The sequence below is a fragment of the Scyliorhinus canicula genome, chromosome 7, assembly GCF_902713615.1.
Source record: "Scyliorhinus canicula chromosome 7, sScyCan1.1, whole genome shotgun sequence".
Taxonomy (NCBI): Eukaryota; Metazoa; Chordata; class Chondrichthyes; order Carcharhiniformes; family Scyliorhinidae; genus Scyliorhinus; species Scyliorhinus canicula.
The window spans coordinates 68,599,623-68,627,495 of NC_052152.1; the positions used below are offsets into that span (position 1 = coordinate 68,599,623).

At 45.3% G+C, this 27,873-nt stretch overlaps 1 protein-coding gene across 5 annotated transcripts in view; it reads right to left on the reverse strand.

Moving 5' to 3' along the window:
• LOC119969047 (limbic system-associated membrane protein-like) overlaps positions 1 to 27,873 on the reverse strand; it is a 1,027,481-nt gene that overhangs the window by 54,686 nt on the left and 944,922 nt on the right. The window contains exon 8 of one of the 5 annotated variants that reach the window (XM_038802220.1): positions 25,330 to 25,353. The exons of 3 other annotated variants lie outside the window; for them this stretch is intronic. In XM_038802220.1, coding sequence (XP_038658148.1) covers positions 25,331 to 25,353 — 23 coding nt within the window. In that variant the 3' untranslated portion in view covers position 25,330. Of the gene's footprint in view, positions 1 to 25,329; positions 25,368 to 27,873 lie in introns of those variants that run through there. One more of the 5 variants, XM_038802221.1, reaches the window with a different exon arrangement.

A 27,873-nucleotide genomic window follows, 5' to 3' on the forward strand; every position in this document is an offset into this window, starting at 1 on the left:
AAATAGATCCTTGACTGTAACCCCAGTGTTGAGATGAAGTCCACCTTACTTGCTATGAAGCACATTGAAATATAATTTGTTGGCCTACCAATCTTCAAACAGATTCAACACTTGAAAATGAGAGATTGTGACCATCTTCTGTTTAACCACGAGTTCTATCTGCTGTATGCAGCCAATGTTCACCATTTATTTGGAATTTGGACATTGGGCCAACAATTGGTTCTTCCTCTGCACATCTGCAATATTTGTCAATTTTGGTGAAAAATGCATGGACTTTAAGCATTCCTTCACTTTATGAAACATTCTGGTCGAATCACAGTAGGTTACTTGCATTTCTAACAACATGCAGTGACTGTTATAACAGTCTGTGATACAGGCAATATTTTCAGACCAAAATATATATATATGGGGCTGGATTCACCACCAGTAGCAGAGTTCAGCATCGGCCAAAAAACCGGGCCGCTCCCATCCTGATGCTCTGGTCCCCCACTTATCTTTTATTTCAAACTTTTACAATTAAGGGGCAATTTAGCCTGGTTAATGCACCTACTCTACACATCTTTGGGTTGTGGAGGAGAGACCCACGCAGATGCGGGGAGAATGTACAAACTCCACACGAACAGTGACCTGGGGCCGGGATCAAACCCGGGTTATCGGTGCAGTGAGGCAGCAGTGCTAACCACTGCGCCACCGTTCCACCCCTTGTACTTATTATCAATAGAGGCAATATGAAGCATGAAGATTCCACCATGAGTATATTTAGCTGCTCTTATTTAACTACCTACCATTTGATTAATTATAATTAGTGTGAAATGGAGCCAGTGATTTCTGCTGAAAGGCGAGAAGCTATGTGCTATCAGCATTCACCCTACGGAAGGTCTACGAAATATATTTTCTGGTGTGTCACAAATGTGAAGTCCTCTCCAGCATGTCTGGAGGGAAATGATTCCTTTAAAATGAGGCTTCCATCATGAAGATGGATGGAGTAAGACTCCTTAAAAATAGATAGTACATTTTTAATCTTCACACAAAATAGAGGGGAAATTATGGAGTGTCATTAACCTATGATGGGGAACTCGGCAGCTCAGATCCATCATTCAAATCAAAAACTGCTCAAGCCCCAAGATATTATACAGGAAAATGGAGTAGGCAAGTGCCAGTTTCGGGAAAATGAATAAGTGAATGTCACAGAAAAGAAAGTCTCTGGTCTGTCAACCAAGTATTTTAGGAGACAGTTAAAATTGATTGATTTGTGAAAAATATTCAACGCATACACAGAGAAAGAAGACTATAAGGAACTTGTGGGTGCTGCACTTCTGTCCTAAATCAAATTCAACAAGTTTTTTTTGAAGAATCTTAAATACAGATGAAAATCATTTTTGCAGATGTTAAGAATCAGATATCTATCAATTCAGGTACAGAAGAACAGCGATGAAAGGCAATGAAACCAGACAGAATGAACTGGTAAAGGAATAACTAATCTGCAACAGTCATCAGTGTGGCACAGGAAGATAATTATAGCTGAAATATTTGTGAAAATCTTCCGAGCAATTCACCAGTAAAATTAACGTCCTTAAAGAAGGCAAAGACAAAAAACACTGGATGGTGCAAATCAGAAAACAAGGTAGAAAATGCTGGAAACCCTCAGTATGTCAGAGAGAAACAGAGTTGACTTTTTAGGTTGATGGCAGGACATGGGCTTGAACGGTTATTGTTGGTTCTTTCCCCATAGATTCTGAATTTCTTTTCTCTAAGAGTGATGACTCTTTGGAATTTTTTACCCAGGAAGCCGAGCAGGTTGAGTCCTTGAATATTTTCAAGGCTAAGATCGCTAGGTTTGTAATCGGTTGGGGAATTAAGGGTTACAGTGAGAAGACAGGACAGTGGTCTTCGAGCATATTAGATCAACCATGTCCTTATTAAATGGCAGAACAGGCATGAGGGCTGAATGGCCTACTCCTGTTCCTGTGTCTCACGGACCTCTGCGTTTTCTGTTTTTGTGCCTCACGGGCGGGCGGGGGGTGGGGGGGGGGGGGGGGGGGGGAGAGGGGCGAAGGGGGGGGGGGGGGGGCGGCGAGGGTGGTTTGACCGGAGAAATGAAGATTGCCGACTTACGTTTTTCCCTTGATAGTTGCAATTTTAGAAATATAATTTTTCTGCTAAGTGTGTGCATTGTGGTTATTTTCCTTTTCAGGTCAGGAAAGAGAAAAGGATTCATAGATTTTTTTAAGAAGATTAAGAGGTTAGATTTTAAAAAGAAAAACTTCTGGACGCAACAGCAGGTAGCTCAGCATCTGTAAATATAAAATATTTCTTCAGGGGAAGGATCTGCTCATATTTCAAGCATTTTCCTGTTTTTTTCAGATGTTCGGCATCTGTACCTCTGGTGCATGTATTCCTAGATTTACTGAGAGTGCCATCTAGTGATACCATCTTGTCACAGCAAGCTGGGTTTTTTTGTTCCATTTGGAAATTTGGAATTGCTGTAAACACTTCAATTTTCTATTTTAATTGGTGCAAGTAATCACATGCTTTCGCATTCAGTAAGTTAAAGGTCATTAGCAATAACGAACTGTCAGCTCCTCTATTTCCTGTGCGATAAAATCCCTCATCAATGAATGCGGCTGCCACTAATAACGATGCCACAATGCCTTTGAAGCAAGCAGCTTGCAATCCTGCTTCAATTGCTGTGCAGCTCGGCAATGATAAATGGTGCACATTTTGGTTTGAACAGCAATATCATTGCAGATGGAAAGTTACTTTGTTCAAACCTGGTGTCGAGATATGCACTAAATATTAGGTAGGATCACTTACAAATTCCAGAATATCTGCTGTTCAATGTGAGCTGAGAATTTCTTTAAAAGTCCTTTCCCTAATGTTTTTACTGAGCACTGATTGTGGAACTGGAACTCCTTTGGTTTCATAGCCTGTTCTCAGGTCACACCCAACTCATAATTACTACAAGTTGGCCATTTTTGAAGGCAGATGCTCCATAGCAGTCCAAGGGCATATTTACTTTTTCTGATGTAGATGCGTACCGGGCATTTGCTTTATGCCTCTGTAGTGAAGTTGCGCAGTCAGCGGGCTGTGGAATTCAACCAACAACCTCCTCCGCTATGTTACACACTGCCTTTTTAAAAAATGGTGCCGTTTGCTTTCCTTCACAACTTTTATTGTTTTTCTTTTGAGGTTCCCTGTTAATACCACACGTCATCATTGCCCAATAGGTAGGGCAGCAGTGCCCAGGCTTCTTGCTAAATTGCTCTTGAGGTGATTGCTAGTTTGTGAATGGCAGCATTGCCAATACTTGTAATTTATTCGCACGTCATGAAAATTCAAATGCTTGTCTTTTTATTGGGTTGTCCCTCAGGGTCGAGGATGACTTGCTTCCACTGTGGGGAAGTGGGTTCTGCAGTGGCTCAATAGTCCAGTCCTGGATCCGCAAACTCTGCCACCAGGTGGTGCCTCGATGAGGTGGCTGGGTGGGATGCTCGGGATTCTGCGCTCTCCTTAAGCTGTTTACCTTTGGCCTCCACCCTACAATGTTCAAAGTGATTGGCACCTTTGCAGATGCTTTTTCTCCAGCAAGCGATTTTCATGTCGATGGGGATGTTGCATCTATTTAGGGAGGCTTTCAGAATGTCTTTGCAGCATTTCCTTTGCCTTCCAAGTGATTTCTTGCCATTGCGGAGCTCAGTGTACAGCACTTGCTTCGGGGGTTTTGTGCTGAGCGTGACCAGTGTCTCAATACTGGGAGAGGACACTCATGTTGGTACGCCTATCTTGCCAGTGCATTTGCAGGATTTTGCAGAGGCAACATTGGTGATATCTCTCCAATTATTTGAGGTGCCTGCTGTACTACACTTGTACTTCACAATATACCGTGCTTATCCTGCACAAGGAACCTTTAAATACACAGAAAGCTCAGTTTAAGTATCAGCTTGAAAAAAAAACACACAGAAATTGTGGGGCTTGTGAGTGAACCATGAGTGTATGGAAAGCTAGAATGTGGAAAGAAACTGTCCCGTCAAGTTTTCCCCTTTGTCCTTGTGAGGCATTGACTGAGTTCTAACCTACCCTTCCTAACTCCACATGAAGCAGTGAAGATTGAGAACTCATTAGGTGGGAAACTGCCGAGAAAAACCGGCACCTGCAGCACAGAGTATTCCCAGCCAGCCAGTATAATTTGGTTTAATACAATTTTTAAAGCTACTTCGGAATAGTAGGACAGTGGTTTCAATTTGGTGCATGAAGGCACAGAATCACTGTGTTATTCTCATATGCTTTTTAGCTGAAGAGTGGTAAAAACACACAAACAGATAAAGTGCCTAACTTCTTGATTATCATAGAATTTACAGTGCAGAAGGAAGCCATTCGGCCCATCGAGTCTGCACTGGCTCTTGGAAAGAGCACCCTACCCAAGGTCAACATCTCCACCCTACCCCATAACCCAGTAACCCCACCCAACACTAAGGGCAATTTTGGACACTAAGGGCAATTTATCATGGCCAATCCACCTAACCTGCACATCTTTGGACTGTGGGAGGAAACCGGAGCACCCGGAGGAAACCCATGCACACACGGGGAGGATGTGCAGACTCCGCACAGACAGTGACCCAAGTAGGAATCGAACCTGGGACCCTGGAGCTGTGAAGCGATTGTGCTATCCACAATGCTACCGTTCTGCCCCTATAATGTAGGTGAATAGAGGTGTATATTAGAAAATAACTTGTAAAATAGAAGGGCAGATATTTTTCACATGTGCACCTCTGGCCAAAGCTGAGGTCAAATGTGCAAGACTCAGAGTACATGTATGTATCTTCTAGGTTATTTGTTGGGATACTAGAAATTAAACTGGAACCTTACTGCTTCAGAGTTTAAAAAAAAATAGCACAGAACAACTACTAATAAGGAGAACTTATTTTCCCCCAGATTTATGCATAGACCTTGAATTCAGAAACTTTAAAACATAGTGGTTGGACTTAAAATTCTGCATGTTGGAAAATAATTGGGGGAACTACAAGTTTCAGACCTTGTGATTCAAACCATCATTTGTCAGCTTGGATGTTGGCTTGCTCATCCGTAAGTACCATGCTTGAGTTGGAGTCAGTGTTCATCCAGTTAATGAAGCCATTCTTCCAACAAAGCCATGCAGAAAGTAATTAGCATTTTTTTCATCAGTAAACCTTATTTTCTATTCAGTTCCTTCTGGTGCTTGACTTTCCTGTTTTGCTTTTTTTAGTTTTTATAGCACATACTGTGTAGAAAGTGCCATGGAAGCACATATCTACCCACATCAAACACTAGGCCACTGGCAGAGGAGACACAGACCTCTTATAAGTAATACACAGCATGCATTACTTATGGGGCTGCTGCATCTATCACCAACAAAACTGAAGTTATTTTTTTTAACTTTTAAAACATTTTTAGAGTACCCAATTCTTTTTGTCCAATTTAGGGGCAATTTTGAGTCGCCAATTCACCGACTCTGCAGATCTTTTTGAGTTGTGGGGGTGGGACCCACGCAGACATGGCGAGAATGTGCAAACTCCACATGGACAGTGACCCGGGGTAGGGATCGAACCGGGGTCCTTGGTGTCGTGAGGCAACAGTGGTTTTTTTTTAAAACGTGTTTTATTCAAACTTGTATCAAAGTAGGTTACAGCAAATAAACACCTGGGAGATTCCCGATGGCGCAGTTCACTTGTGCTTTTAAAAATCGTGAAACCGATGTCGTAGCTGCTGAGGGAGAGATAGTATGGAATGTGTCCAACATCGCCATAGTTTGCTGACAGTTGGGCCGCTGCTCAGGGAGCTTCTGCCAGGGCCAGGGGGAGTAGCAGGGTGTGGCCAGGAGGTGGGCTCTGGGATCGGGGTGCACAGGCACAGAACACCATTTCCACAACTGGCAAGGCAGCCATGCAGCTGAGCACACCACTAACAGCCCACTGTGAACAAGGGTCATATAGGTATTCCCCCAGGCCACCCCCTGGATGCCTTCTGGCCCAAGCCGACTCATCAGCTGTATGGGTGTGATCATTGCCACCTTGTTGGCTGGGATGAGTGTGTGTGGGGAATGTAGTGTGTGTGTGCGGCTGCAGCTTGTCAGCCTCCCGAGAGTCAATCACGGAGCGGGCGAATCCACACCATTTTCCATTGGAATCGATTGTGTTCCACATGGGGCTGGTGCTAGCCCCTCCACAGTAGCTGAATCGCTCCAGGTTTGGCGCCAGTTTTGCTGTCACGAAAGTTCATGAATTCTGCCCCGGCGTCAACACTTAGTCTCAGAAACAGAATCCTGCCCCATTTACATTGCCTCCTTTCTGCTGCAATAAGTGGGGCCTCCCTTCCACTGGATAATAGAGCATCCTTTTTAAATGGAACTGTTTGCTAAACATTTTCTGTTTGTTTTGAAAGGAGAAAAATAGTGTTGAACAGGTGACATGAAGATATTTTTGGTGCAAATTACATTATTGCAGTATGTGTTTGCAAACAAGCAACAATGTGTAAAATATGTGTGCGCACGTCAGACAAGAAACAAGATCAAGTGTGGCTGCGATACCTTTCCATAAGACCATAAGACATAGGAGCAGAATTAGGCCACCCTGCCCATCGAGTCTGCTCTGCCATTCAATCATGGCTGATATTTTTCTCATCCCCATTTTCCTGCCTTATCCCCATAACTCCTGATCCCCTTATTAATCAAGGGCTCTTAATCATTAATCTCTCTCTGTCTCAAAGACACTCAGTTATTTGGCCTCCACAGCCTTCTGCGGCAAAGGGTTCCAAAGATTCACCACCTTCTGGCTGAAGAAATTCCTCCTCAACTCTGTTTTAAAGGATTGTCTCTTTAGTCTGAGAATGTATCCTCTGCTCCTAGTTTTTCCAACAAGTGGAAGTATCCTCTCCATGTCCACTCTATCCAGGCCTTGCAGTATACTGTAAGTTTCAATAAGATCCCCTCTCATCCTTCTCAACTCCAACGAGCATAGAACCAGAGTCCTCAACTGTTCATTCCAGGGATCATTCTTGTGTACCTTCTCTGGACCCTTTCCAAGGCCAGCACATCGTTCCTTAGATACGGGCCCAAAACTGCTCACAATATTCCAAGTGGGGTCTGACCAGAGCCTTATACAGCCTCAGTCGTACATCCCTGCTCTTGTACTCTAGCTCTCTCGACATGAATGCTAACAGTGCATTTGACTTCCTAACTGTCGATTGAACATGCACGCTAACCTGAAGAGAATCTTGAACAAGGATTCTCAAGTCCCTTTGTGCTCCTGATTTCCAAAGCATTTCCCCATTTTGAAAATAGTCTATGCTTCTATTCCCCCTTCCAAAGTGCATAACCTCACATTTTTCCACATTATATTCCATCTGCCACTTTTTTGCCCACTCTCCTAGCCTGTTCCAAGTCCTTCTGCAGCACCCCCCCCCCCCCCCCCCCCCCCCCGCTTCCTTAATACTACCTGTCCCTCTACATATCTTTGTATCATCTGCTAACTTAGCAACAGTGCCTTCAGTTCATTCTTCCAGATTGTTAATGTATATTGTGAAAAGTTCTGGCCCCAGCACTAACCCGGAGGCACACCACTCCTAAAAAAGACCCCTTTATCCCCACTCTGCCTTCTGCCAGTCAGCCAATCTTCTATCCATGCCAGGATCTTACCCTTAACACCATGGGCTCTTAAACTTATTTAACAGTCTCCTATGCGGTACCTTGAAAAAAGTCTTCTGGAAATCTGAATAAATCACGTCCACTAGTTCTCCTTTGTCCAATGTCCTTGTTACCTCCTCAAAGAACTCTAACAGATTTGTCAGAAATGACCTCCCTTTGAGGAAGCCGTGCAGACTCAGTTCTATTTTGTCATGCATTTTCAAGTACTCCGCAATCTCATCTTTAATAATGGACTCCAAAATCTTACCAGTGACCGAAGTCAGTTTAACCGGCCTACGTTTTCTGTCTTCCTCCCTTCTTAAACAGCGGTGATACATTAGCCACTTTCCAGTCCTCTGGGACCCTCCCTGCCTCCAGTGATTCCTGAAAGATCACCACCAATGCCTCCACAATCTCCTTAGTTATCTCTTTTAGGATCATGGTCCAGGTGACTTATCCACCTTCAGACCTTTCAGTTTCCCCAGAACCTTCTCCTTAGTGATGGCTACTGCACTCACCTCTGCCCCCTGATTCTCCTGGAGCTCTGGCATCCCACTGGTGTCTTCCACTGCGAAGACTGATGCAAAGTAAATATTCAGTCCCTCTGCCATTCCTTTGTTTCCTATTATTACTTCTCCAGCCTCATTTTCCAGTGGTCCAATGTCTCTTTTTGCCCCTCTCTTACCTTTTATATATTGAAAAAAAAAATGTCCTATCTTCTTTTATATTACTAGCTAGTTTACACTCATATTTCATTCTTTCCCCCTTATTGTTTTTTTAGTTGTCCTCTACTTGCTTTTAAAGGCTTCCCAATCCTCTGGTTTCCCACTAATCCTCCCCACTTTGCATGCTTTTTCTTTTGCTTTTATGCTGTCCTTGACTTCCCTCGTCAGCCATGGTTGCCTTGTTCTCCCCTTAGCATGTTTCCTCCTTCTTGGGATGAATTTCTGTTGCGCCTCCCGTATAACCCACAAAAATCCTGCAATTGCTGTTCCACTGTCTTCCCTGCTCAGCTCCCTTTCCAATCAACTCTGGCCAGCTCCTCCCTCATATCTTTGTAGTTACCCTTATTTAATTTTCATACCGCTACATCTGATTCAAGCTTCTCCCTCTCAAACTGCAGGGTAAATTTGATCACATTGCGGTCACTGCTCTCTAAAAGTTCCTTTGCCTTAAGTTCCCTCATCAAGTCTGCCTCATTACACATCACCAACTCCAGAATTGCCTGTTCCCTAGTAGGTTCTGTCACAAGCTGCTCCAAAAAATACATCTCTCAAACACTCCACAAATTTATTTTCTTGGGATCCACTATTCAAAATTGAATCGTTCGCCAACACTCACTTTCTACGATCATTAATGGACAATGAGTTGAAGAGTGGCCAGCAGCCTTGAAAACATATTTTAGCAATAAAATAAAATACTGCAACACCTTTTGGCTTTTTAAACAAGTCAGTACATAGTTTCTGACAGTAGGTGGCAATGTTTGCCACTACACAGCTAACAAGGTGACTGAACGGAAAAACGGGTTTGAGGTGCTCAACCAGTGATTAAATAAATGCAAAATGTTAATCGGCTGAATGTGAAGTTGGCTTTCTGTTTGAACTCCAAAGATCAACTTCATAACTGACACCTTGTATGAGTTTGGCAAAGATAAATTTCCCCCTTTATCCTTCTCAACTTGCAGCTTTTGATCACACCACCCTCCTCCAGCGCCTCAATAATTGTCCAACAGGGTGGGATTTCATTCTAATCTATCTGATTGTAGCCAGAGAATCACTTGCAATAGCTGGTCTTCCTGTTCCAGCAACAGGACGTCTGGTGTCCCCCAAGGATCAATCCAAGGCTTCCTATTATTGATCGACATGCTGCCTTTGGCAACATAATCCGTCGGCGCGGCATTAGTTTTCACACGTATGCCAACAACACCCAGCTTTCCCTCACCACCACTTCTCTCAAATCCTTCTGTTACTAAACTATCAGACATCCAGTACTGGATGAGCATAAACTTTCTGCAATTAAATACTAGAAAGATTGAAGCCGTAGTCTTCAGGCTTCACTCCAAATTCAATTCCCTTACTACCGACTTTAACCCTCTCCCCAGCAAGAATCACAAGAATCAAGGAGTAAGGCAGTCTGCTCGCATTCCTATTGCCACATTTGCTCTTGGGATGAGCTTCAGGCGTCATATTAGTGCCACCTCGAAGATCGCCTGGTTTCACCTTCGTATCATTATTCACCTTTACCCTTCTCAACGCATGTACTACTGAAACTTTCATTGATGCTTTCCTTCCCTGTAGACTTGTCTGTAGCAATGCATTCCTGGCTGTATTCTCACATTCTACCCTCCGTAAACTTGAGGTTATCCAAAACCATGGACTGGATTTCCGGTTCCCCAGCTGCATGTCTGAGCGGCACGCCGTTTGCTGCCTGCGGGATTCTGTCTTCCCGTCATTTGTCAATGGGATTTCCCATTAAAACCACCCCACGCCACCGTGGAACCCACTCGCAGGGGTGCACAGCCAGCTGAAAATTGAATTCTGATGGCTGGAGATTTTGGTCCCCTGTATTTGCACGTATCAAATCCCAATATGCTATTGTCCCTGTGCTCATTGACGCACATTGGCTTCCAGTAAAATAACATCTTGATTTTAAAAATTATCATGCTTATTTTGAATACGATAAAAAACTGGAATTTAAAGTCTGATGATGATCATGAAATCATTATTGATTGTGGGTTAACTAATGTTCTTTCTGGAAGAAAATCTACCATCCTTACCAAGGCAATGAGGAGAAATATTTTCCCCGCCCTTCCTCTCTCTGCAATCTTCCCCAACTGCAAACCCTCTAATTCTGGCTTCTAATTGTGCATTCCTAATCACACTGCTCCACCTTTGGTGACTGTGCCTTCAATTGTTGAGGCCCAGGATCTGGAATTCCCTCTGAGCTGCTCTGCCTCTCTCTCTCATTTTCTGACTTTAAGGCACTTCTCAAAGCCTACCTCTTTAACAAAGCTTTTGGACATTTGATGGTCCTTACATAGCCGGGTGTCATACTTGGTTTTATAATACTCCTGTGACGTACCTTGGGATATTTCATGAAGTTAGGGGCTATATAAATGCAGGTTGTTGTTAGTGATTACTATAAAGTATTATTTAGAGTAAGCAATGGAAGTGGAAAGCTAACACGTGGGGGGCTTGCTTTGTGTAATGAAACTGTAAATATCCTTTTTATGAATAGATTTTAATTTCACTACACCTAGAGCAGAGATAATTTAACAATCCCCATGAGTTTTTCTGGGTCTGTGTTGCTGATGTAGATACTACTGTCACATTACACAGGTGTTGTAGAACGTGTTGTTCTTTTTAATATATATCTCAGCCTATAATTAACTAATGTTAATGAGCTGAACGCTGAGCCCACCTGCAGTTAGAACAATTGGTTTCTGGCAACAGCTTGTGCTGGCAGCATGTATGTGAGCATGGGGATAAACCAGATGTTGAGGTGCCTTGCTTTGTTACTGGTGGCGGCAGCTCATACATTCATCTATTTACCTTACAGCAGTGAACTCTAAAGTCATGGCTAATGGCAGCAGCACTGCTTAGGTTAAGCACAACATTAAATGACTCATCAAATATGTCAAAGGAAGTTAATGTTGAAATTGTGATTAAAGTGCTGTCACCTGTGTAACTGCTTGGACATATTAGTTGTTGGATGAACAAGGACCTTGCTCTGGGAAGAAACAGAGGGCTACATATTTCTCCTCCCCCAAATAACCTATTCTACACATGTTCACTGCATGCTATCCATATTGTCAGCCATGAGGAATATAAACAGCTCATATATATGATGCTCCCCATGAAAGTTCTTTGCCTTACAGTGGGCAAAGTTAATTAATTATGTTTTGGAACATAGGACTGAGGAGCAAGACCTGGCTCCCATATTTGATAAGATCACGGTTGAGCGGTTGATCTTGTGGTCGGAACTCCACCTTTCTGTCTGCCTCTCCATAACCTTCGACTCAATCAGAAAAACTTCTTTGTGGCCCATCCTCTACCGCTTTCTGGGGAAGTGACTTGCAACGTGTGTAATACAGTGGCATAGTGGTTAGCATGGTTGCCTCACAGTGCTGGGAACCAGGTTCAATTCCAGCCTTGGGTGACTGTGTGGAGTTTGCACATTCTCACCGTGTCTGTGTGGGTTTCCTCCCACAGTTCAAAGATATGAAGGTTAGGTGGATTGGCTATGCTGAATTTTCCCTCAGTGTCTAGGGATGTGCAAGTTAGGTTACGGGTATAGGGTGGAGTGCATGGGTGCAGACTCGATGGGCTAAATGACCCCCTTCTGCACTGTCAGGGTTCTATGAAGCCTCAGAGAAAATAATTCTCCTCATTGAAATGAAATGAAAATTACTTATTGTCACGAGTAGGCTTCAATGAAGTTACTGTGAAAAGCCCCTAGTCGCCACATTCCGGCGCCTGTCCGGGGAGGTTGGTACGGGAATCGAACCGTGCTGCTGCCTGCTTGGTCTGCTTTAAAAGCCAGCGATTTAGCTTAGTGAGCTAAACCAGTCCCATCATTGCATTGGAAAGGATGGCAGATTTTCTTCTGTAAAGGGCATTAGTGAATCCACAATCAATAATGATTTCATGATCATCATCAGACTCTTAATTCCAGTCTTTTTTATTAAATTCAAATTTCACCACCAACCATGGTGAGATAAGAACCCAGGTCCCCAAAGCATTACCCTTTTGTTCAGTGAAGAAATCGCTAAATATAGTTTCAGTTTCATTTAGATTTTGGTTATGAACCTTGGTGTCTGGATAGACTTGTCACTGAATAGTGTCTGGTCTTTTGGATTTGTTTGTATGTATGAGTGTTTTATGAGGCCTCACAACCCTGAAGTGAAAGATGAGTTAGAAGGGGTTTAAAGTTCAGTGATTTTGTAAAAACCAACACAAAACTTTGGTGTTACCTCATGAGTGATCCAGGAACACAGGGAAGGAAAGAGATGAGAGAGTGTGTGTTCAGTGTGTGAGTCAGAGAGAGAGAGAGAGAGAAAAGGGATTTGAAGCTCGTTGAGAAGTGAACAATAAACTGCAAGGCTAGTGGGGCTCGTTGACTGAATAATTAATTATGGGACTCAGTAAACTCATCCGTTTAGCTGAGGTATAATTGAAAGACTGAATTTACAAAATTCATTTGTTTTGCTCTGCAGTTGAAGAAACAGTGAGTGCACATTTTAGGTGTCTCAGGGAGAAATATGAGTCGGGTGAGAAACATCAAGTGATTCCTCCAGAACTCACTGGAAAATAAAGTTCGCAAATGTGCCAGTCCTAAGTCTTTGAGTCAAGCTAATGTTAACCCTTCACTGGTTTACCTGTCTGTAAAGTCTCTGTTCTGTATTCTCGTCTCTTTTCTAGTCTGTAACGTCTCTGTTCAGATCCGGAGCAATCTGCCTGGACTGTACACAGATCAATATTTTTCACTGTGATGCTCGATCAATGACTCCAGAAGCGAGATTGGATGACAATTGAAGGCTTTATTGTACTAGATGTTTTCCCCAGCAGCGCAGGTACAGAATGCAGCTGCTGGGAAGACACACGCCCTTATACTCCGCCTTATTGGGCAGAACTACAAGGCAGGCTTCACCAATGATATAGCAGTCTCAGGTACCTCCCACACCAATGGTCTAACAGCATTATCCAGGGTACCATATCACCCCTAATACCGACTACCACATTCACCTCCTGTTAAAAGAAAGAGTCCGGCGGGGTGGTGGTCTTGCGCTATACAGTGGTAGAGGTTGAGGTTATGGTGGTACCCGGTATGCATTAGCAGTGTTTTGCCTCATTACATGTCGCAACTATTTACAATATTTATTTACAGTCAGAATGAAGCAATTAGTCGGTCGGGGGCCCTGGTCGCCCTCTGTGATTGTCATAGCTTTGGCGGTGATGCAGGTGCTGGCTCGGGCATTCGTGGCTCAGAGAGCATGGCTTCGGCTTTTTTGGCAGCTTCATCACCCCTGGATGGGACCGGTGGGAGGACCTATCCACCTGGGAAGGTGGCGGCTGTGGGATGTGCCGGTGGGAGGGAGGGGGGTGGTGGTGGTGGGGGTGTGCGTGGGGATCCAGAGGGCGCTAGGTCCCGAAGGGAGACCGTATCCTGTCGGCCGTCAGGGTACGCCACGTAGGTGTATTGAGGGTTAGCATGAAGGGAGTGGACCCTCTCGACCAATGGGTCCGACTTGTGCGCCCACACATGTTTGCGGAGCAGGATGGGTCCAGGAGATGCCAGCCAGGTTGGGAGCGAGGTCCCGGAGGAGGACTTCCTAGGGAAGACAAGGAGACGTTCGTGAGGTGTTTGGTTGGTCGTGGTACACAGCAGTGATCGGACGGAGTGGAGAGCATCAGGAAGGACCTCCTGCCAGCGGGAGACTGGGAGATTCCTGGACCATAGGGCCAGTAGGACGGTCTTGCAGACAGTTCAATTCTCCCTCTCCTCCTATCCATTTCCCCAGGGATTGTAACTGGTCGTCCTGCTCAAGGCAATGCCCTTGTTGAGCAGGAATTGACGCAGTTCGTCGCTCATAAAGGAGGTCCCCCTATTGTTGTGTATGTAGGTGGGGAAACCGAACAGTGTAATGATACTGTGGAGGGCTATTATGACGGTGGCTGCTGTCATGTCGGGGCATGGGATGACGAATTGGAACCGGGAGTACTCGTCAATCACATTCAGGAAGTACGTGTTGCGGTTGGTGGAGGGGAGGGGCCCTTTGAAGTCCATACTGAGGTGTTCAAAGGGACGGGAAGCCTTTATCAGGTGCACTTTCTCTGGCCTGTAGAAGTGCATCTTGCACTCCGAATAGATTTGGCAGTTCCTGGTGGAAGTCCTGACTTCCTCGATGGAGTAGGGCAGGTTGCGGGTCTTGATGAAATGGAATAATCGAGTAACCCCCGGGTGACAGAGGTCCTCATGGAGGGCCCGGAGTCGGTCCACTTGTGCGTTGGCACATGTGCCGCGGGGTAGGGCATCAGGAGGCTCGTTTAGCTTCCTGGGACGATACAAGATCTCATAGTTGTAGGTGGAGAGCTCGATCCTCCACCGTAAGATCTTATCGTTCTTTATCTTGCCCCGCTGTGCATTATCGAACATGAAAGCAACCGACCGTTGGTCATCGAGGAGAGTGAATCTCCTGCCGGCCAGTAATGCCTCCAATGCTTCTACTATGGCCTGGGCCTCCTTTTCAACTGAGGAATGGCGGATTTCTGAAGCATTGAGGGTGCATGAGAAGAAGGCCACGGGTCTGCCCGCTTGGTTGAGGGTGGCCGTCAGAGTTACGTCGGAAGCGTCGCTCTCGACTTGGAAGGGAAGGGATTCATCGATTACGTGCATCGTGGCCTTTGCAATGTCCGCTTTGATGTGGCTGAAGGTCTGGCGGGCCTCTGCCGACAGAGGAAAAACCGTGGACTGGATTAGTGGCCCGGCCTTGTCCGCATAGTTGGGGACCGACTGGGCATAATATGAAAAAAATCCCAGGCAGCATTTCAGGGCCTTGGAACAATGTGGGAGGGAAAACTCCATGAGGGGGCGCATGCGTTCAGGATCTGGGCCTATAACTCCATCATGCACTACATAGCCGAGGATGGCTAGATTGTCGGTGCTGAACACACATTTGTCCTTGTAGGTTAGATTAAGGATTTTTGCGGTATGGAGGAATTTTCGGAGGTTGGTGTCGTGGTCCTGCTGGTCGTGGCCGCAGATAGTGACGTTATCGAGATACAGAAACGTGGCCTGGAAGCCGTACTGTTCTGTCCATTTCCCATTGTAAGACCAAGACTCCATTTGTGATACCGAAGGGAACCCTTAGGAAGTGGTAGAGCCGCCCATCTGCTTCGAATGCAGTGTATTTGTGGTCACTAGGACGGATGGGGAGCTGATGGTCGGCGGATTTCAGATCCACCGTGGAAAAGACTTTGTATTGTGCAATCTGATTGACCAGATCAGATATGCGGAGGAGAGGGTACGCGTCGAGCTGCGTATACCTGTTGATGGTCTGACTATAATCGATGACCATCCTATGCTTCTCCCTGGTCTTTACAACCACTACTTGAGCTCTCCAGGGGCTGTTGCTAGCCTCGATAATACCCTCCTTCAGTAACCACTGGACTTCCGACCTAATGAAGGTCGGGTCCTGGGCACTGTACCATCTGCTCCTGGTGGCGATGGGTTTGCAATCCGGGGTGAGGTTCACAAAAAGGGAAGGTGGCTCGACCTTGAGGGTCGCGAGGCTGCAGACAGTGAGGGGGTTATAGGGTCACCAAATTTAAAAGTTAAACTTTGGAGGTTACATTGGAAATCTAACCCTAGGAGCTTTGCAGCGCAGAGGTGAGGGAGGACGTAGAGGCGGAAATTTTTTAATCTCTTTCCCTGGACCTTGAGGTTTGCCACGCAGAACCCTTTGATCTCTACAGAGTGAGACCCGGAGGCCAGGGAGATTCTTTGATTAACTGGGTGGATGGGAAGAGAACAGAGCCTTACCGTGTCAGGGTATATGAAGCTCTCTATGCTCCAGGAGTTGATCAGGCAGGATGATTTATGCCCATTGATGAACACAGTCGTCGTCGCGGTCGAGAGAGTTCGAGGCCGAGACTGGTCCAGGATCACCAAGGCAAGTCATGGCAAAAGCTGGATGTTTTCTTCGGGCGATGTGTGGTCATCCGAATCGGGGTCCTGAGACTCCGGGCCTTCAGCATTCGGAATTCCAGAATTCCGGCGGCGCCCACTGGTCGCACATGGCTGGGGGTGTGCAAGATGGCGGCGCCCATCCGTCGCACGTGGTCCCTGGGGAGCAAGATGGCGGCACCCGGGGCCCGCTTGTGGCTCTGGGAAAGGAAGATGGCGGCGCCCACTGGCCACACGTGGCTTGTGGAGAAGGTTGGGGTGGTGGTCCCGGTTCGCCCCCGGAGACCACGGCGACCGCCCGGGCCTGGCATACCGCCATGAAATGGCCCTTTTTGCCGCACCCTTTGCAGGTTGAGGAGCGGGCCAGGCAGAGCCACCGGGGGTGCTTGGCTAGCCCGCAAAAATAGCAGCGGGGCCCCCCGGGGTTGCCTGGTAGTCATGCAGCACATGATTGCGGGGGGATGGGGGATGCATCGGAGTCGGCCGCGCGGGGGGTCCACACTGCCCAAGGGGCTGCCGCGCGGTCATGGACGTACGCGTGGGCGTTTCGGGAGGCCACATCCAGGGAGCTACCAAGGGCCCGTGCCTCCTTGAGGCCTAGTGTCTCTTTTTCTAGCAGCCGCTGGCGGATTTGGGAGACAGCATACCTGCAAAGAATGCATCCCGGATAAAATGTTCTGTGTGGTCGCTGGCTGAAACTTGTGGGCAGTCACAGTTCCTACCTAACACCAGGAGCGCACGGTAGAATTCATCCAGTGAGTCCCCAGAGATTTGCCACCTCGTCGTTAGCCAATGTCGGGTGTAGACCTGATTTACTGGGCGAATGCAGTGTCCTTTCAACACAGCCATCGCGGCCTCGAAATTGTCCGCATCCTCGATGAGGGTGTAGATCTCTGGGCTCACCCTCAAGTGAAGAACTTGCATCTTCTGGTCCTCCATGGGTGTAGCTGTGGCCGTCCTGAGGTACCCGTTTATGGTCGCCAGCCAGAGTTTAAAGGTCGCCGCTGTGTTTGCCGCGTGGGGGCTGAGTTGCAGACACTCCGGCTTGATTCGGAGCTCCATTCTTTAAAATCTAGTCCAATAAATTGATGCTCGATCAATGACTCCAGAAGCGAGATTGGACGACAATTGAAGGCTTTATTGTACTAGATGTTTCCCCCAGCAGCGCAGGTACAGAATGCAGCTGCTGGGGAGACACAGGCTCTTATACTCCGCCTTACTGGGCGGAACCAGCAGGCAGGCTTCACCAATGATATAGCAGTCTGAGGTACCTCCCACACCAATGGTCTTACAGCATTATCCAGGGTACCGTAATACCCCTAATACCGACTACCACACACTGTACCTCAGTAAACGTGACACTAAATCTAACCTAATCTAAATTTTGCTGTGGTAAAGGAAAAGTGCAAATTTGAATTGTCTTCTTGCATTTGTACCCGCGCTCTTTCCAACATTTTTTTCTGGTGTAATATCATTAATTTTTCTTATTTCAATAAATATTTTACTCTTTGTATTAAAAGATCATTAGCAGACTCCAGCTAATTAATTCAGTAACTTGTCTCCATGTTCCTAAAAAAAAGGTATCAAGCCTGGATCTGACATGTCCAATATTCTCAGCTGGGATTGTAACAAGTTTTTACACATTTGGACCTTTGTGCAAGGTTGAAGCTTCTCCTCATTCCAGGCCTCTCTTACTTCTCATGATCTTGCATCATTATTCTATGAGATATGTACGTTTACCTTCACTCTACAACTCCCCCCCCCCCCCCCCCCCCCCCATTTTTTTTTTATCCCTATCATATTTACATTCTCCTACATCTCCCTGCAAAGTGTCAGACTTCACAGGTTCAAACTCTGGGGTGCCTTGACCAATCGCCTAATCTTGTTCTGATCCCTTTTTGAGGTTGAGGATATTTCACACTCTCTCTTCTGTCAGCGGGAGTGTCAGTTTTGGCAAAGAGTCACCCAGACTCAAACATTAGCTCCTTGCTCTCTCCACAGATGCTGTCAGACATGCTGTGATTGTTCAATATTTTCCGTGTTTGTGTTCTTTTCCTGGGTGGCTGCAGAGCATGTAGTAAATCTTCATTCTCCTTCATCAGGATCTGAGTTCTAAGCTCACATTTCTGTTGGTTTTCTCTCCAAGGATATTCAGACACTGCAGTTTCTCCCTGTGATACAGTGGTCTGTCTCAATTCTGTATAGTAAGAAGTCTTGCAACAAATTTGTTTCAAATCATTAGCTTTCAGAGAACTGCTCCTTCCTCAGGTGAAATAAATTTAAGTACCCAATTATTATTTTTTTCCCAATTAAGGGGCAATTTAGCATTGGCAACCCTCCTAATCTGCACATCTTTGGATTGTGAGAGGAAACAGGAGCACCCGGAGAAAACCCATGCAGACACGGTGAAAAAGTGCAAACTCCACACAGTCACCCAAGGCCAGAATTGAATTTGAGTCCCCAGTGCCATGATGCAGCAGTGTTAACCACTGTGCCACTTGGGTAACCATCCCAAAAAGTTTTTGAAACTCAAATTATGTTCCTGGAAATGTTGTGGCAATTGATTGATGGCTTTTGTATTTTTGACAGTCCAGTTAAGGGAGGCTGATGGGTCTCAAACTCTAAAAGAATTTGGGATTTGCCTATTTCTAGCATGGAAAGACTTTCTGGTGGTCTGGGCAGCAGAAATCACTTGATTGATGCATGCATATTAAAATTCAGAATTCTGAAGTTTCAGTCAGTGATATCCTGCTCCTCCACAGGATGCATTGTTGTAGTCGTCAAAGATGAAATCATTAATTCTCAACTGACTTGCTGAGAGCTATTTCCATAGCATTCTGGCTGTAAAAGCTAATGAAAATGTTAACTCACATTTAATCAGGGATCAACTGAGTTTTTAATCTGTGTACCATGTTATAATTAGTGCTGAGCAACCTCTCTGGCCTTGAGAAAGTAGTTTTACAAGTTTTGAATCTCATTCCCTTAGAAGAACATTAAAAATTTGACCAAAATATTTTCAAAAATATTTCAAAAAAGGTTTAAGTTTCTCTTTTCATCCCGTATATGTAACGTTTATTTTGTTTGTACAATGCTTTGAATATGATTCCTATCATTTTGTTTTACTTCCTGCTTTGCCACCTGTGAGAATTTTGAATTCTAATTGGCTGATCCCCTGCCTAATGTCTGACCAGTTGATGGACACTACGGATGTAATTTTCTCATCCTGCCTGTGATGGGTGTGTTGGTGCACGGGATTGGCAGTGGATCTAGCTGGTACCAAAAAGTTGGAAACCTGCCGACATAAAAGTCACGTTGCAATGCCCCTACCCAGTGCTGGGTTATTAGCAGGTGGGTCTTCCTGCTGGTTTGTGGTATGAACACCATTCATATTTATTTCCATCCCATGAATCCTCGTTAAATGAGCTGCTGCCAGTGTCTGATCAGGCCTTCCAATCTTACGGAATTAGATCGGTCAAAAATCCAAATGCGAAAGAGTGGCATGAAGGTGGTCCTCAGTTCACAAAAGCCTTCAAAGTGACTGCAACAATGCCTTTCTGCCACTGTGCTTCACTGCTCCTGATGTGCTGCGCAACACTCTACTTGTTCCTACATTCCCATACTGAGCTGGTCATCATGAACAGCACCATGCTGTTGGACCCTCCTGTATCACCGAGTCCCATTAGTCCAATGCCTGAGGTTGGGGAGTACAGGTGTATCCTTACCCCTGGTGCCACACACCAGTGTCTACCGGGGCAGAACTGTGCTGTGGGGCTCATGCAGCCACTGCAACAAAGGTCTTGAGGTCTGAAGTTCAATTGCGGGGCGGAGTGTGAAGTGATGCCAGTTTGGAGGATGAGAGCAGGGGTGCGGGTTTGTGGCCTGATGAAGATAGAGGGAGAAATTGTGGAAGAAGAGTTGCACAAGGAGTCAGGGGAGGGGAGGTTTGAAGGATTACAATGGCAGGCAGAGGGGCAAGGAGGTGGATGAAGAAGATGAACAATGGAAGGAAGAGGAAAGACCAAAGGGAGGGAAGCTGGACCCCCACAAGGCTGAATGAAAGCATGTAATCAAGGGAGTCAAAGGGATATCATGTCATTTACTGGAAGGGGATGGATGAAGACTCCAGATGCGGTGGGTAGAGGTCCAAGTGGGGCATGGGCACCTCACAAGCAATGGGCTCGGCGGGAAACTGATTGAATCGAGGAACAGTGGTTTCTAACTTTTTTCCTTTGGCTTGCTGACAGCCTGCGTGGTCTGGTGAAGACAAGTGAGTTGGAGAGAGTGATATGATTGTGCTGGACTGGTATTTAAATTTAGGGCCAGGACATTCAAATCCATCAGCTGATGAGTGATAAATCAGAAACCGGCCCACCAGATGACTTGGAGGGGAATTCGTCTGTGCATAATTAATCAGGTTCTAAGTGCAGAATCTGGCCTACCATTCTGGCCAATGGGAAAGACACTACCAGAGCCACCCGCCATTGCACTTAGTCCAAAAACAAAGAATTCCACACAAGAGGCCACCTGCAGTAGGCATCAAGTTGAAACTGACTTTGGAAAAGAGAAATCTATGCTTTTGAGTTTGCTAAATTTTATGGGTAAATTATTTAAAGTAAATGGTGAGCCCTTTGCCACTGACAACACAATCTGGGAAAAATATTCATTTAGAGGGAAATATACATGGAAAATGTAATATTGGGCAAGATTCTCTGGCCTCCCCACAGCATGCTTCCCGGTGGCGGGAGATAGTCACCGTTGGCCAATGGCAGGATCTTCTGGTTCCGCTGCTGCCAAAGGGATTTCCCATTGAATCCACTGCCGGGAATCTCATGGTGGAGTTGCGCCATTGGCAGGGCCAGAAGATCCCGCCAGCATGAACAGCCGTAAAGTCTTGCCCATTATTTGGTACACAACCAGTGTACTCAGGTCCAATTGATTGCGTCAGCTGCATTCAAAGTTCGGTTGAATTTCCCACCCCAATTAACCTCCCACCAATGACGAGAACTCAATCCTTATTTTACAGTCTGCAACTCAAGTAGCACCACGCAGCAGAACTTTAAAAAAACAAATGCATTCTTACAAACAGAAAAAAATGCCCATGAAGATGGTTATCCATGTTGGCTTCTGCTGGTAATGTGATAATGGGACTCAACCTATGAAATATTGAATGGCTGTGTAAAATTGGAATGTATGGATTGGATTGGATTTTGTTTATTGTCACGTGTACCAAGGTACAGTGAAAACTATTTTTCTGTGAACAGCTCGACAGATCATTAAGTACATGAAAAGAAAAGAAAAGAAATACATAATAGGGCAACACAAGGTTCACAATGTAATTACATAAAACATCGAAGCATACAAGGGTGCAGTGTTAATCAGGTCAGTCCATAAGAGGGAGAGGTTTTGTGTATACTTCAGCTTGTCAATCCGTGAGTGCAGGTTTCTGCTGAGTGTTTACATGTTTGAAAACCTGCTGAGATTTTCAACTGGAAATAGTGAAAACCAATTTATTTTGGGAGTTACTTTTTCTGAAATATAACAATCAGGTTTTAAGTGGCAGTAAGGTGGATTGGTTTCATTTAGTTACTTGTGTCCTTTTTTATCCTGCGTCCCACAGTTTTCTTCTCTTCCCCCTCTCCCCCACCCAATACAGCTCAAATCACTGTACAAGTTGATTTAATAAAAAATATTGACGATATTTATTGTCCTTAATGGCAAAACAAGTTGACACGCTGGTCCTCGCCTGCCATGTAATATCCACACACTTGGTTGGACAATTTTAATCCCAAAAAACAGGTTGGTTTGGGTCAGGTAAGTAGATATAGTTTTAAAAATCTGGATCTCAAAGCCATTTCCAGTTTTAATGGAGATTGGGTATGAGAGCAGACAAACCTGCTCCCAGGAAGTGAGTTGGCAACTTAAATATCATAATGAGGCTACTCACCTCAAATTTAATCACAAATCCTAATTTATCTCTTGGCCACCATGTTTCCTAAGCCTTGAGAAAGCTCACAACTATAAAGAGTGAGAACTGTTGCATAGGCAAATGCTTGTTCAATGACTAGATTGAAAATGCTAGATCCAAAATACCTGCCATCCCTACATTCCTCCCAGACCCTTCTCTACTGGACAACCATGCCCTCCCTTCTGATATTCTCCCTCCTACTCACCTCGCCCCCTCCACCCCACCCCACCACCCCTAACCCCCGCAGTGCTGGCATGCATGGCCCATGAGGCCTTATAGCCTTTCCCCTCACCTCCCTGAAGGTTTCCGATTTTCATCCCTCCCACCCACCCTAGTATTGCGCCTCTCCACAAAAGAAACACTGGATATGGCTCCTCCCGAAACATCCCTGATTCTCCCCTGGGTTGGGACTCAGATCTAGTTGGTCAGTGGTCCCCTCTCCAATGTTCCTCCAGCCTGACTGGAAGTCAAATTTGTCAATCAGGCTATCTTGTGGATGGGGAACCTATCACAACATGCAGGAGAACTTCCACTCCTCCCCCACTCCTTCCCCACATCCAGCAAGCCAAAATATTAAAATCAAGCCCCCCCCCTCTGCACCGCACCTCCATTGGCTTCATAGATTTTAGGTATCAGATCGATGCTGAGCTGTACTGACTTTCAGGACACTTTAGAACCAGCATTATGTTGTGGGTAAAATCATAATTTCTGCTCAATATGAATATATGCAATCACTTGTCGAGATTCCTGTTTTTCAAGCAGAACGTAGGAAGCAGGTAAAGATCAAACAACATGTCCAGAATAATCAAGACGGAGAATTAATTTGAGAATTAATTTAAATAGAGAATTAAATTAAGTAGAAAATGAATTTGACAGATCAGAAAGGCTACTCATTCAATTAAAAAAAGGGAAAAGAGGAGGACAGCTTTGGTCAGGCATGACACTATCTGACAGCAGTAATGTATTCTGTTCATACAAACATCTTATTCCAGAGAAGGAGTAAGCCCCTGGAGCCTACTCCACCATTCAATAAGATCATGGCTAATCTACGTCTAGCCTCAATATCGCATTCCTGCATACCCCGATAATCTTTCATCTTCTTTCTCGTCAGGAATGCATCTACTTCTGCCTTAAAGAGATTCAAACACCGGGATTCTCCCTTCCGGGGACTAAGTCCCCACGCTGGTGGGAAAACCGGTGCCAACGACTCCGGCGTCAACGGGCCCCCAAGGTGAGAAATTCTTACCTGTCTCGGGGGCTAGATGGTTGGCGGAGCCGTTGGCGCGCTCCAGCTGGCGCCGAAGGGACTGCGCGAGTTTGCGCATGCGCAGAATGGCTGTCATGATCTCACGCATGCGCGGAACCGCAGGCGTGATTCAGTACATAGGCAGACCAGATCGGCCATGGCAGAGACCTACAGGCGCCGACACGGAAGGAAGAAGTGCCCCCATGGATCAGGCCCGCCTGCAGATCGGTGGACCCCGATCACTGGCCACGCCACCAGGGTCGAATCCCCCCGTGCCTCCCCCCTCCCCCCCCATTGAGGACTGCCCACGCTGACATACTTGCCAGATCCCGCCATGTGGGACCATGTGTAACTCACGCCGGCGGGACTGGCCCGAAACGGACGGCCCATTGGGGCCTGGAGAATCGCTGGGGTGGGCGCTTCCACCTGCCCCGCCACCCTCCAGGGATTCTCCGACCCGGCGGTGGGTCGGAGAATTCCGCCCAAAGACTCTGCCCCTCAACCCTCTTGAGGCAGAGAATTCCAAAGTCTCAGAACTCTCTGAGAGAACTTTTCCCTTCAACATCTCTGTATTAAATGGGCGACCACTTATTTTAAAACAGTGACCCGGTTCTATATTCACCCACAAGAGGAGACATCCTCCCCAGATCTGCTCTCTCAAGTCCTTCAGGATAAAATGCATAGAATTTCGACAGTGCAGAAGGAGGTCATTTCTTCCATCGAGTCTACACTGACCCACCGAAAGAGCACTGTACCACTGCACCTCGGCCTACTCCCCCTGCCATATCCCTGTAACCTCATGCATTGATCATGACCAATCCAGCTAACCTGTGCATCTTTGGACTGTGGGAGGAAATCTAAGCACCTGGAGGAAATCCATGCGGACATGGGGTGAACATGCAAACTCCACACAGAGAGTCACCCAAGGCTGTAATCGAACCTGGACACCTGGCACTGTGAGGCAACAGTGCCAATCACTGTGCTACCGTGCTGCCCATCTTATATGTTTCTCATATGGATCTGATATGTTTCAACCAAATCGGCTCTTAATCCTCTAATTCATATTCAACTATTGAGAGATTTACTGTACTTGTAGTAGAGATGCAGTTGCACGGAGCACAATTAAGTAGAACTCCAGATTTAGTAAAAGCACTCTATTATCTTGCCATTATCAGCTTGAGCCTTTGTGAATACTGTATAGGCTATTTTCATGTATCCAATAAACTATTCAAATAATCTCATGTAGCATGCCTTTTCAATGTCTTCATTTTCAGTAAGAGTACACTTAATTTTGAAGTTGAAACCTGCTGTTAAATGTTAAAGACTTTGAATTATATTGTGTTACAGAAGTTAAGCTCAAAAGATATCTGCAGGCAGAAGTAGTAGCATACTACACTCCTGTTTGGATCCAGAGTAGCACATTCACCTCAGTCTGGTGAATTGATAAATTTTTCTCCAGACATGGGACATAGATATGGAAATGAGATACTTCATCAGAAGAGGAAAACAATTATCAACAAGCAAAATAAGAACTAAGTTGGGGGACAGACAACGGCAGCCTCGTAGCTGGAGGAAGAGATATGCTGCAGTGATGTCGCCTGTGAGGAAATGGAAAAAAGAGCAGCACTGTGATAACTGCCACTGAAAATGCTTTCCAGCAGAAAAACCTCAAGAGAGCAAGTAGAGGTTCTTGCCCTGTATTTTCTTTTGTGCTTAAGGTACAAAGTGTGTTTCTGAGTGCTTACAAATTGAGCTTTGGGCATGCTTGAATCTTACCTCACTTTTCTTCATGTGGATGACCTAGAAAATAAATCCTATGGATTAAATCTGTGTTAGTTTGGGCAGTGGGCTCCTGCTAATATTTCCACTCTCTGGTGTACCTTATTCTCACTCTGTCAGCTCAACTTAAGATAAAATAAATCTTGCTGATTATGATAAAAAGATTGATAGATACAGTGCTGATTTTCAGAAGGAAAACCTCTGAAACTCTTAGATAGGCAACAATACAGACTAAGGTTAAAAAATAAAAATGGAAAATGGTGGAAATACTTAGCAGGTCATGCAACATTCAGAAAGAGAAAAGAACTAAAGTAATAAGTCAAAGACCATTCATCATAACAAAGATTAAGACTGTTCACCTCAAGAAAGCAAATCATTCAAGTGACTATGGGCTGCATGGATGTCAATTAGCATATCCATGGTATTGCAGCAACATGTAACAATTCATCTATGCTTTTAACCATAGGTAAAATCTCAGGACTAAAGTATGCCAATAGGAATTCATTAAAATTTTGTTTCTAAGCTATAGGGGTTATCTAAATAATAGGTTTAAAGACATCCAGGGTAACTCATCTGTGAATAGATAACTAACAGTGGTTTCAGTGAATGACCTAGGTCTTTATTATACCCTTGAGCTAGAATTTCAATGAAAGACTAAGTCTACTCTACTAAAGCTTTCACAATCACCTGCTCCAGGCATCAATTTAACTCAGTTGCGTTTGTATGTTCCAACAACCAACTGGAAACGTTCTAATCTAATCTCGCGTCTGACACAGATCTACAGCTAGGTTTGAAGGATTCCATATTTAGTTGAGGACTTTGATCTATGGAGACCTGTGATTATTTTATAGAATAAATATTCACACCTATGTGTGAGGATATGAATAAAGGTCATACAAAATTTGGACAGTATACAGTCAAATCATTCATTCACTTTGAAAGGTGACATTTACTCTACTGCTTATTGGGGCCTTTAATTTTATGATGGCACTTGGAGGCGCTGACCTTACTTCATTATGGGCTTTTTGCATGAAGATCTGAATAATTTGTGAAACTAGATTTGGGATTTGTTATCACTTATTAAATGGCAAGACCTATGAACAGCCAAAATTCTTTGCCACTTACTTTGATCCATAATTGTTCTATGCAGCAGTGATAATGAGAACTTCACAACAGATCCTTCTACTCTCCAGCACAGAATTGGTGGTGGAAATGAATCAAGTTTGATAAAAGATGCAGGGCGGGATTCTCACGCAATTGGTGGGATGGCCCGACGCTGGCGCCAAGAACCATGCAAACCACTCCGGCGTCGAGCCAACTGGAAGTTGCGGAATCCTCCGCACTTCCGGGGGCTAGGCCAGTGCTGGAAGGGTTGGCAACCGGTGCCCCCCGGTAAGGACTCCACGAGATGGCCTTTCAGCAAGGTCCCGTCATGTGCGACCATGTCCATTTCACGCCAGCGGGACTGGCCAGGAACTGACAGCCGCTCGGCCCATCAGGGCCCGGAGAATTTCCGTGGGAGCCGCTGCCAACGGCCCCCGACTGGCGTAGCATAAAACCCGCCCTCACCCGAAAACCAGCGCTGGAGAATACGGCAACTGGCGTAGGAGATGCGGGGCAGGATTCACACCCACCCCCCCCCCCCCCCCAAGGGATTCTGCGACCCAGCAGGGGGGTCGGAGAATCCCGCCCAAATTGTAAGTTTGTGATGCCAAATTTATACTTTCTTTTGAGAAATCCATTCTAAAATCAAGGAAAAGTACAGTGAGAATGGAAATTATTCCTTAAAGTTTGTGTACTTCTGACTTTTCAAGGAAGATGCGAGATGGATGGATAGATTCTCCTCTCCTTTTCCTTATCTTGACAACCTAGTTTCTCCCTAAGGACAGGGGGAAGAAACTTCCAATCGTGATGTCACTGTCTCGCCATTAGTCCCAACTGACCTCAGAATATACCGACTGAAACCTCAGGATATGTTGACGGAGCCCAGTTCCCAACAGTATAATATAGCCTAAAGGGAGAGGATAGTTCTGCCTTAACAAATAAACATCACTGCAGCACGCCCAGGTCAGATTATCCATGAGCAACACCATAGGAAACCAGTTAGTGACTTATAATATTGGGGATGCACCAGATGGCATCGTTATTGATACTGCAAGGAACAGCTGTGAAGCACAGCAAGTGGTAGCATGCTATGGCTCACAGGATTCATAAATGAGATAGTACATGATTTGTATGTACACACATCATACGTTTATACTCCGCTGAAAATGTGTTGGCAAACACAAAATAACAGTGGAGGTTTTCAAGATCTGCTTTTGGACTACCTTCTTAATATACAAGTGCCTAATTTTCTAGCCCAAGGGTATAATAAATCAAATATTGATTTCTGTTAAAGATAACCAGGTTAAACACCATGCCTTTTTATAACAAGAGCTCTGTTAATTATAATTCACAAATGGCCCTCCTTGTATTCTAAGTGCAATGTCTCATTCCATGAACAGAAATCAGTATTTGTCAAAATGCAACTTTGGTATGTTA